Here is an 11711-nt window from a genome sequence, read left to right as displayed (position 1 = left end):
ATACCCCGCGTGAATTCAGCCTTAGGCCTCCAATTGCAATGATAACCCATCTGTAATAAGAACCCAACAGTAACAGCTGACTGGATGTCACAGGGCTGAGAGGGGTGTCAATGCAGCTGTCAAACCTCTATAGAGCATGGCACATGTCACTAATCCATTTCTTTTTCCTGGCTCTCTACCCACCACTGCGTCTGTACATGTGGCATGTAATGAGTAGGGGGCAGAGGAGGAAGTGGCTGCAGTTTCAGAGGGCCAGATAACACTCCTTTTCAAATCCCAATCGCTCATAATACTTTGTATTATGTCATATTACAAAGCGCTACCTAGGCTTGTAATGTACATTAAGATATTGGAATACAGAATAATCTGACACTGGAATAAACAATTATAGTAAAGTAAACCACAACAAAACTAAACAAATTGTTTTTATTATGTACTACAATAAAAGGGTTAATCAAAAACATTAATTTTATGAGTTTTTCATAACTAGGCCCATTCATTATTAATTTCAGCCATGGTTCTTCAGGATCGCCATGTTTAGTCCAAACCGCCCTCTTTAGGGCATAAGTCCACTTAACTAGTTGTTATCTGGCAACTACTTTACATTGGGGTACAGAACAGTTTAGTGCAAAAAGAAGAATACAAAATTATTTATATTTTTTGCAAAAATGAGTTATAGATGGGTATCGGCAATGGGAATCCTCCGGAGCTCCACTATTTGTGAGTTGGCCATGCTGCCTCCATCTTGACTTTCGTGGCATGATTCAGTATCGCTGATGTTCAGTCCTGACCCTAGGAGTGATGTCAAAGAAGATCTTATTAAACGAAAGTATTACTTACTGTAGTTCTTATAATTTACCCTTTTTTAGTATACAGCAACCAGCAATATAATCAGTAGCCATGATAGTATTAACAGTAGGAATAGTAACTTAGATGTTCTAGTTACAGCAGGACAGGATTTCCAACACAGTCGGGGGGTCAATGTGAATGCAGGTGTAGCCGCAATAACTGTCTGGGTGCTGTGAGACCCACATTTTATGGTGCCATGGTGATGTCATCAATTATAACTTCTCTACTATGATTTCATCTCCTGTTCCTCATCGTCAGGGAGACATTATAGTTTACAGGGGAGGGTGTGTATGTTTGTGGTGGGGGGTGGGGGTTGAGAAAATAGCCACTAGTCAATACTGCTGTTTTACTGCAATTTTTGGTTTGAGACTAGTTATCCAGGATTAGAAATGTTCACCATTTTTCAGGCTGGTGTAAGTGGCACCACAGTGACTGTACCTGGCACTGTTACAAAAGCGCTGCTAAATCACAGGAACAGAGAATTTTACTTATATAAATTGAAGAAATCCATAATTTCCCTAAATAATATGGCCAGACACATCTAAGGCCCCACACGGGGAGCAGATTGTCAGACTTTGGTCCTTAGAGTGACGCGGGAAGCCACGTAACAATAGGGCTAAAATGAGCTAGCCACGACTGTCGCGGTTCCTGACAGTCGTGACTTCCCCCTCTGGAGTAGGCTCAAATGAATGGGCTTAGGCAGGAGGGTGCTGCCGCGAGGTGGACGCCGGGGCTGAATCAGCCGCGGAGTCCACCTGAAGAAAGGGCAGCTCGCTTCTTTTTTCCGTGAGTGGCAACACGCTATACAGCAGTTTGGAATTTGTGACATAAATCCTGAATCTATCTGGATTATTGTTACGGATTTGCAGTCAACATACTGTGGATCTGCATATAGATTTAGCCCAATTTAATGTGCTAATCTGTATATCGCCACTCACTGTTTTTTCCGTGTGGAATCTGTATCATGAGTTGAATGGCTAATTCTTTTTTTTTACACAGATTTCAAATCTATGCCAGAAATATATAACGATGTAGAAATGGCAAATTGAAATGGAAACTGGTGTTAAATTTAGCTTTCTTAACATCCCTAACAGGATAAATGTTAGCAAACAGCTTGCTATTACACACACTGTATAAGAGGAGGACACAGCTGCAGAGGGGCCAGTAGGTCAGGGGGGCCCATCACCTTAGCAGCAGCTTTATCCAGTCCATTATACTGTAGGTACATGCATATAATAATGACATTTATAGCAAACTATTAATGTACTGTTATCTCTATGCCTAGATATTGGAAAACAAGGGGCCCATAACTGTTACTCAGCTGCCTGTGTCCGCCCCTGTTCTATATGAGTTTACTACTGAATTCATCAGAAATTCTTTTGCTGGTATTTTCTTTCTCTTCAATAGATAATACATAACTAGATAATACTGTATTACATAATACATTTCTATGTGTGGCAATGATGAAGCTGCCCTTCTACGCACAGACATTCAGCCTCACAATGGCTGCTATTTTCTTCTTCTGAGTGGTCTCCTAAACAAGTGGATAGAAAACAAGACACTTGAACCCTGCATGATGTATTTTCCCTACAAGTACAAGACCATTGTGTTTTTTAATTGCAAACAACATTAGGTGGGAACTTTCTCATGAAACCTAACAATACAACAGCAATACACATGCAAATACAGATATAAAGGGAGCAGATGAAAACATTACGTTACCAGTAAATTAGACAGACGACATTATTTATGGTAGGCGGAGGCTAGAACTATACACAGAGGTACAGAAACCTGTAAAGTGAGCACTATCATAAAGACGCTTTAAAGAGATTACCCCAACCAGGATCCCCCCACAGGGAGCCGCTCTCTTATGGAAACCCACAGATCTAATATCGATGACCTATTCTAACCATAAGCCATTTATATTAGAAAGGGGATAACCCCTTCAAGTATTATATTAGAATACTATATGATCAGCATAAGTATTAGCATCGATTAATAAAGTCTCCGACTGGTGGTAACTACATAACTACACATGAGTTATCAAGAGGCTCTAACCTATTAATAATTCAGCTGCACTCCCATGGAAATCCGTATGCCTTGGTCTGCACTCTCTTTCGTAACATGTGGTGAGCAGGGTGCAGAAACTGAAAAAGAGTGCAGCTTTGGTACAAAAAAAGGTTTCTGTACCAAAGATGTGTCAAAATTATCCCCAGCCAAGCTAGCTTTCTGGGTTATTTAGAGTATCACCCCATTGCCATGAGCAGGGATACTATATGTACTGTTGTGGTTGCAACTTGACCTTAGGCTGAGTTCAGACGGCGTTTTTTGGTCAGGATTTTGATGCGGAAAAAAGAAGCGACATGCCCTTTCTTCAGGTGGATTCTGTGGCCGATTCAGTCGCGGACATCCGCCTGACGACGCTCCCTCCTGACTAAGCCCATTCATTTGGGCCTAATCCGGAGCAGAATGCCACAACTGGATGCCGGTGCACTGCACTGTCATCCAGTTGCAGCTACCCATTTTTTGGTCCGGAATCTGAGGCGGCCTCCATGTCAAATTCCGGACCAAAAAAACCCGTTTGATCTAAGAGTAAAAAAAAAAAAAATGTTGCAAAGTTTTTACATGGAAATAGGGTTTGGCTTAAATTCAACAAATTACTTCAGGATTTTCCAGCACAACCCTGGCCCACAGTATGGCTATGAATAGGTGGCATATACTCAGAGCAGATACTGATAATTATGGCCTTTCCTAAGGATAGGTTACCAGTTGGAAACCCCTTGAAGCTAAGACCCCATGTAGCGAGCTGCAGCCAAAAAGCGCTGGGGAAAAATAAGTCACGTTTTCAACAGAAAGTTTGCAGATTTTTCCTCTGCAGACTTTCTGCCCTATTTATACCTGTACGGAAAATGCCAGCGTATCCATAGGTATAACTGACATGCTGCCATTTACAAACACGCAAGCAACTTTTCCACTGCAGATTTTTTTCTACAATATGTGGATAACCAGAATCCCATCGACTTTGCCATTTTTTTTTTCTTTGCTGCCAAAATGCCAAGTTTTTGCAATGCGGGTCCTGGTTATTAGTATGGCCATACCTAGCATTGGATTAAAATAAGGAATTGTAAAATTCTTTCAACATAGTTTTCCTCAAGCATGCCTCCTGGATTAGAACTACATTGTGTGAACAAGTACAACACTTTCAGTTGAGTAATCTTTCACAATGCCCTCGTTGTCGGTTTTGCAGCTCCAGTCACTCCCATATAAAGGACTGTACTTGGCACCAATCTACTACATGAAGGTAGACGAAAGGAAAACCTAAAGCAAACAGAGGTGAACTGACAAACAAGGGAAGGTATAGCTGAGGCTTCTACAAACATGTCACCCAAGCTTAATTGTAATGGATCCGACTTGTAACTTACCAGCTTTTAATACAAATATTAAGTCATCAAATTCTTGTAGTTCTTCATCAGCGACCAACGAACCATTGCTGTACCCTCCAGACGGAGTGTAGGCTGCTCCATTCTGTGGACTTTGTTTTTCTTGTGTGCCAGTTCGCTCCCATTCTGATGAAATCTTGTAACAATATAGAAGCGAGAGTTTATCATAAGAATACTACCTGACATCGGTATAATCACTATAGGCTACATGCTACACCATATAAGAACATATTCTATCTGCCAATATGTACCTCCTCCATTGCACTGATAAGGTTCTGGGTGGATTTGCTGATCTCTGCCCCAGCGGCTGGCATCCCACTGCTTGGTGTAAAGAAAGCAGAGGCCGGGCTTCTATGTCCATCCATCTCTATACTGTAGCTGGCTTTAACTGGACAACACAGCTGATTGTGCAGAATGAAGTAAACCACAAAGGCGTAAAGACCCTAAAGTAAAAACCAAATAAATATTGTAGTTCTGTTATATACTGGTAAATACTGAATGCAGGAAATTGTAATAAACAATGGAGAGGATGTATTAAGACTGCCATTTCGTACACCAGTCTTTACTCATTACAAGAGATTGCTGCCTCCTAATGTATCTGTTGCTGATGTATCTTGTGAGGTCTGGTGCATTTGGTGCATCCTTAGACTGTTTAGTCTAAATCTAGCACACATTAGCATACTTGACAACATTTAAAGGCGACCTTTTATGTCTTTTATGGTATCACATACTGTTAGAAATTCAGCACACTGTCAGCTTTCCTGGTATGCACCCCAATGCTGGAGATATCGGTGCTGTTAGTTTTGGGATCAGTATCCCTTCACGGTCAGAAAGAAAGGCCTTCTGGCAGGGCTGTGAAGAATATCACCGTCCCTGACAGTACAAGGCTATAGAAGAATACTGTTTGTGGGGGATACGGCGCTCATCACAGCCCAGTAATGATGCTGAGCTGTAAGGGCTAGTTCACATGGGGTTCCGCGTGAACACATTCCGTCGCAGCTGCCACGACAGGATGCTGGTGCATATGAATGGGTCTATTCCGGAGGATGGTGTCGCAAGGCGGAAGCCACGGCTGATTTTGCTGCGGAATCCGCCTGAAGACAGGGCAGTTCGCTTCTTTTTTCCGCGAGCGCGAACAAACCGCTCACGGAAAATGAAAATGACCAGCTCCCATTGATTTCAATGGGAGGCGGCAGGATTTTCGCAGATATCGTATCAGAATTTTTACCTATTTTGCCCCGTGTGAACTAGCCCTAAGACCCACCTTTCTGACAGTGTAAAGATATCAGTGCTGCAGTGCTGAAACTAATGGCACTGATATCTCCAGCATCAGGGCTCATATCAGGAAAGCTGACCGTGATCGCACATCCCTGAGAACATGAAAGGTCCTCTTTAAATAGTGGCTGTTTTTTGGATGGCTAAGCCCCTATTTTGAGACATGTAATGCCTCTTTATGTGCTGCAGGAATGAAAATGTGCTAGCCCTGCTCTTTTTTCTGCCATGATTATCACATAATGTGTCCATGGCACACAAACAATAAGAGATAGCCGAGCGGATGCAGGAGCATGCTGCAGTGTCTGGGAGATTTGTCAACTCTTCTGGGACTTTGGCAGGTCACCCTTTATTTTGGGATTCATGCAGAGATTCTGATAGAGTTAGCAAGCATGTCAATGCATTGTTGGCAAATATAACTAATTGTTGACTTACTGTGGACCCAAATTTTAAGCCAATCTTTTGCTGCCATGCCCTTACTCACAATTCAAGGGGTTGTCCAAGGTTAAATTCTTTATGGCCTATCTTCACTTTAGAAATATCTGATTGGCTGGGGGCTGCTTCCGCCCTGTATAGTGTATAGGACAAGCACAAGAAACGGCTCCGTATAGCTGATCAGTCGTGTGGCCAGCTACGTATTTATCACCTATCTTGAGGTTAGGTCATACAATGCTTAATTTTGGACAACCCCTTTATGCCCACATTTCCCCATGAAACCAGAAAAATTATATCTTAAACCAGATGCACCAAAATGCAGTCACATCTTGGCTTATTTTACACTGAGTGGATGGACAACTACAATAGTAAATCTGCCCCAGTTGGTCTCTACATTATAATAAGTGCAGAATACAGGAGTCACACATAACAAGTAATGAAGTCATATCTTTCAGTTTTTATCCTGTCGACAATCTGTTTACTTGCTGTGGGTATTGCTTCCTGGTTTCCTGTGTTTTTGGTTTTCTGAAGGATTCCCTATATGCACTGAAAGTAACCTTTCATCTATGGCACTTTGTAAGTAATAGTAATGATGTGTTTGCAAAGTGACATGTCACAATAGACCTTCACATCTTAAGAATTTCCCTAAACTGTGCCTGGCTGGAGGATCAGTGTACTTTACAGGTACTTTCCACTCTGCCATCTAATCTTCTGTTAGTATAACATGACTATATAAACACCATGTCAGACTATATTTGGGGACATGAGCGTGGTGATCCGTTTTGTAATAAAATATACAAATTTATAGGAAGCCATGTCTTTTCCTCTTAGGCAAAGTAAGTAGACTGTAAATAACCTCAGTGTCAGACTCTGCACAAGGGTATGGGACAGCTGGATTTTTTCTTCCACTGAAATGGTGTTTCCATTTCTTACATAAGAAAATTACATAAACACTGTTTTTCAAAGCGGTAAGGGGGCGTTCACACTACCGTCGGTGTCCGACAGGTAGTGTCCGCTCCTAGTGTGCGCTCAAAATCTGTCACGGACACTAGGAGCGGACACTAGATGTGTCCGTGACACCTGTCATTTATTTCAATGGGCATCAGGTGCGTTCTTTTGCACTCCGTGCCCGTCCTTCCCTGTCCGCAAGTGAAGATGTCTGACTTCTCAAGCGGACAGAAAAACCCTGCATGCAGGGTTCCTCTGTCCGCTTGAGAAGTCGGACATCTTTACATGCGGACAGGGAAGGACGGGCACGGAGTGCAAAAGAACGCACCTGATGCCCATTGAAATAAATGACAGGTGTCACGGACACAGCTAGTGTCCGCTCCTAGTGTCTGTGACAGATTTTGAGCGGACACTAGGAGTGGACACTACCTGTCGGACAACAACGGTAGTGTGAACGCTCCCTTAGTCACAGTAAATTTTTTCTATTTTTTGATTATTTCATGAAAATTACATAGTTAGACTGCAAGCTCCATGGGCGAGGTGGCTGATGCAAATAGATTAGTTTCCTATTCTACATGAAATATAAGGGTGCGCTAATAAATATGGGTTTGGAAACATTTAGGTCAGCTCTGCCAATGTGGCATGGCTTAGACATCACAATTATAATCATGTTAGGAAATTTGTTTTGTACAACACTTCTGAAATCACCTTTAAGGAATATTCCTGTATGTAGGCCAAACCACCAACACCAACTTCTGTTCTGATTCCTTCACAAGTTGCTGACAGTCACGGTCAGTCAGAAGCAGTAAACTCCTCTAAGGAGCCGCGCATATGGCAGAAAACGAAGAGGAATTTTTCGTCATTTTCTGGCTGCTATCTACCAGTGGTAAAATGCCAATAAAGGGCATCGGCACTCCTTTGTAACTTTTCCAGGTGAATGAGCCTAATCAGCAGGAAGTCTTGAGGTGCGAACCCCATGGCAAGATCGAGCAGGGTGCTTATTTTTTAGCATTGAAAAAAATGGGAGGCAGAATCTGGATGGTATCCGCCCCCTGCTAGTTACTTGTACTATGGGGATTGGCTTTACTATTATAGTGATCTAGTCTGCCAGCCTCCATAGCCCAGGGAAGTAGTAGTGAACACAGGAGAGGAGGGAGGAGGCAGGAGGCATAGAAATTCGCTGGGGGCAGCACGGTGGCTCTGTTGTTAGCACTGCAGCCTTGCAGAGCTGGAGTCCTGGGTTTGAATCCCACCAGGAGCAATATCTGCAAGGAGTTTGTATGTTCTCTCCGTATTTGCATGGATTTCCTCCCATTCTACAAAGATTGTGGGGCTCACAATCTACATTTAAAAAAAAAAAAAAAAAGAAATTCGCTGCCGGGCGCTAGCCATGTGCCCCAGGGTCAGAACCAGCCCACACCCACCCAAGGCTCCCTAGAGAACCACATCAAATGGACTCTCTTACCAGGATGAAGCATATTAATAAGCCAGCAATACAGTAAGGTAGGTCAGCCTCACCTGAATGTATTGCCTTTCACCCTATTTCATACCTCCGTTGCTGAGATATTCATTTGTTTCAGAATATGCAAATGAGTAGTTTTGAGCACAGCAAGTGGCTCTGTTGCTCCAAAATGCTACACCCCACACTGTTCTTATACACCCTCCCCTCTCCCTTCTTTCAGTGACGCGGCCAGACAGCATTTCAGCATAGCTCCCTGGCCTGGCCTGGTCAAAGAAGGACATATTAAAGTAGTGTGTAGAATAACAATTTGGAGCAACGGAGCCGCCCCCTTGGTGCTCCAGATTGCTAATTTGGATATTCTGAAATAAATTAATATCTCAGGAACGGAGGAATGAATTTTCCTAGGGAAAGGGGTGTTACATACTGTACAGGTGAGTCTGAGATATCTAATTGTGTGGCAGGTTTACTATGCTTCACACTGGTGACAGACTCCCTTTAAGGGGGATGGTGGTTTCATGTAACACACACATACATACGCACTATATTACTACTACTTCTACTACTGTAGCGTACACATAAATAAAACCGCAATGCAGTACACATATTAATGATGACCTATAATCTCTCCTGACATGTCTGTTTAGTAAACCAGACCATACGGTTACTTCATAACCTGATGTTGTGCTGTCCAACCTTTTATCGATGAGCCTGCTTAAAAACTGATTTATTGTCCCTGGAAATTACTCTCTCATAATATAACACTATTTTATCTATAGTTGAAAATTACAAACTTTAGAGCTCATTTTAAGTTGGGCAATTTTAGGCAAAGTTCAAAACAAAATAAAATCCGTGGGAGCGAATAGAACAGAAACAAAACAGAAAAAACACTTTTTCACTTAATTTTGCATTTTCACCTCCCCTCATAAATGTATGGGGAAAATGCAGCATCTTCACAAGTAAAATTAGCACACTGCCATGTGGGGATGAGATTTGTCACTGCATTTCCACAATATTTTTATAGGTTTACGTAAGTTTGTGATGTCCTTGTACCACTCATCTCCATAGGTTGGAACGTTCAGTCTGTGGCTGAGCTATCCGAAAAACTTACCTGTAAACTATTAAAAATGATGAAAAGAACCAACATCCAGAGGTGTCTGTAGGCCACATGTAATCCTCCCCAAAGCCATGTCACCGATATCAGAGCAAAAAGATACAAAATCAGAGGGATCTCTGTAAGAGAAAAGGACATTACTCTGGGATGGTATTTCTAATAAATTCAGCACGGAGATGTAACATTACATACAGTACATGAATGTACTAGAGATAGGATGTGTCATGGAGTAAGTGATGCCTTTTCCTAGCAATTTTTTAAAAAGTTGCCTTATAGAGGTTGTCCAGGATAAAACAAAAATTAAACAAAAAGTAAAAAAAAACAGAACAAAAACATATTCACTGGTCCCCGATTCTCCATTGTCCTCCGAGCGCAGTTCACTACTGCAGCTTGGCTGTCTTCTGTGACCAGAGGTCCTCCCTGGCTGTGACGTCACGTGTCCCTTTCCATAACAGCCCATCAGCCTAAGGAAAGGACACAGGTCATCACAGGTAACAACATTACGTGTCCTTTGCTGAGGTTGCTGATTGGCTTCAACGGTCACTCGCGGCGGGGACTTCTGCCAGACAACATGGAAGCTGCAGGACCGGACCACGATGGGAGACACCGGAGCAACAAGGACATGTGAGCATGTTTTGTTTTTTTTTAATTACCTTTCCCAGCGTAAAATAAAAAAAGTTTCCCGGACAACCCCTTAAAATAACCCAGGGGCACATGTGGTAGACCCTTTAAGAGCCTGGAAGAGCTTATGCTTGCGCCCTCTGAGGACGCACACCAGCGGAGGAGGAGGGAAGGGGAGACAGCCACAAGAAATATGCAGGTGCAGCATCGGTGAGCGTGAGTAGCCTGATGGCCAACGTTCATGGACCACCAGCGGTACAATATGTTTCTATATTACATAAAGATTCATATTTATAACAAAATAACATAGGTACAAAACCAATATATATCAATCACAGGATGCGTAGCATGTGGCAGTAGCTATACCCTATAATTTGTATATCAGTTTTATGTGCACACGGTTTGACAGTATACCAGTATGTGATATCATACTTTTCTTCTACCGAAGGACAATATAATATTTTTACAGCCAACACCTTAAGGCAGAAAGAACAAACTGAGTTTCTAAGAAACATCATAGTAATAAACCTGAAATTCTGAGAAGGAACGATTTTCGTGGAGTTTGGTTTTTCAGGTTCATTTTGTTTTGAAACCATAGAATTTAGGCCCTGGAGAAAGATTAGATTCTGTTTTCCAACTAAAGGATCTATTTTTAGAGGCGTCAGCTGTCTGACTTTAATTCTTAAAATGCTTTAGCGATAGAGAGCTCGGCAAATATGCACTAAAAATCCCCAGTGTGGCCTGTAGGTTAAAATATTGTATCCTGAGAGGTGATCGGTGTCAGAGGACTTCTCAACATGTCACTACACTATTGCTCATTCGATTTTTCCTGGTACTCACAGATTGAAGGTCCCGTCAGACAGATATCTCCTAGGAACCATGGCACTACAGGGGTGGCTTCACTGGAAATTTAGCTAAAGATGCCCTTAGAACTTCAATAGTTGTCAGTCAAATGCTATGTTTGGCTGAGTATATACTTTCAATGGAAACAGAAGGGTAAACCACTGCCAGTCACCTCTGGGAACAAAGAATGGCTTTTTTTCCAGAGAGAGCACCACTATAGTCCATGGGCCGTGTCTGGTATTGAATAAGGATGAGTTGCAAACCCACTCACGACCCATGTACAACAGTGGCATTGTTTCTAGGAGAAAGTATCTCATAAAAAGGCTGTGTTTACACTGATATCACACTTCCATTTTTAATGAATAGAATAAGAAACATGCCCCTATAGGGATTTGTTGCTGCACTGCCTTATACCATTCTTTGGGTCCATACTTTGGGCACTAAGACAATGGGGCAGATTTATTGTACTTCAGTTTTCTGACAAAAAATTGCAACTTTTTCATTTCTGAGCCATCCTTGTCTCCAGATTTATCATCACCTACATCCTCCACCAGTTCAGGAGTTAGGATGACTAGCATCGATAGCACCAGTCTTCATAAATCTCCCCTATTACGAATATGAAATTTAAACTGCATTGCTGCTATAGTTATTATGTATGTAAATATGAGGTTCTCAGCGCATTATTTGATAAAATTGTGGCCATGGCCCTAATAAAATTTTCTTTCAAACC

At 42.1% G+C, this 11711-nt stretch overlaps 1 protein-coding gene across 2 annotated transcripts in view; it reads right to left on the bottom strand.

Moving 5' to 3' along the window:
- Window positions 1-438: 438 nt before the first annotated feature.
- Window positions 439-11711, bottom strand: part of ADGRV1 (adhesion G protein-coupled receptor V1) — a 355871-nt gene continuing 344598 nt past the window's right edge. For both annotated transcript variants that reach the window (XM_075271519.1, XM_075271528.1), the window contains 4 exons: window positions 9515-9636; window positions 4541-4732; window positions 4272-4425; window positions 439-792 (listed from right to left, as the gene is read on the bottom strand). In XM_075271519.1, coding sequence (XP_075127620.1) covers window positions 674-792; window positions 4272-4425; window positions 4541-4732; window positions 9515-9636 — 587 coding nt within the window. In that variant the 3' untranslated portion in view covers window positions 439-673. The remainder of the gene's footprint in view (window positions 793-4271; window positions 4426-4540; window positions 4733-9514; window positions 9637-11711) is intronic.

The sequence above is a fragment of the Leptodactylus fuscus genome, chromosome 1, assembly GCF_031893055.1.
Source record: "Leptodactylus fuscus isolate aLepFus1 chromosome 1, aLepFus1.hap2, whole genome shotgun sequence".
NCBI lineage: Eukaryota > Metazoa > Chordata > Amphibia > Anura > Leptodactylidae > Leptodactylus > Leptodactylus fuscus.
The sequence above is the reverse complement of the archived record's forward strand: the minus strand, read 5'-3'. Positions and strand labels throughout refer to the sequence as shown.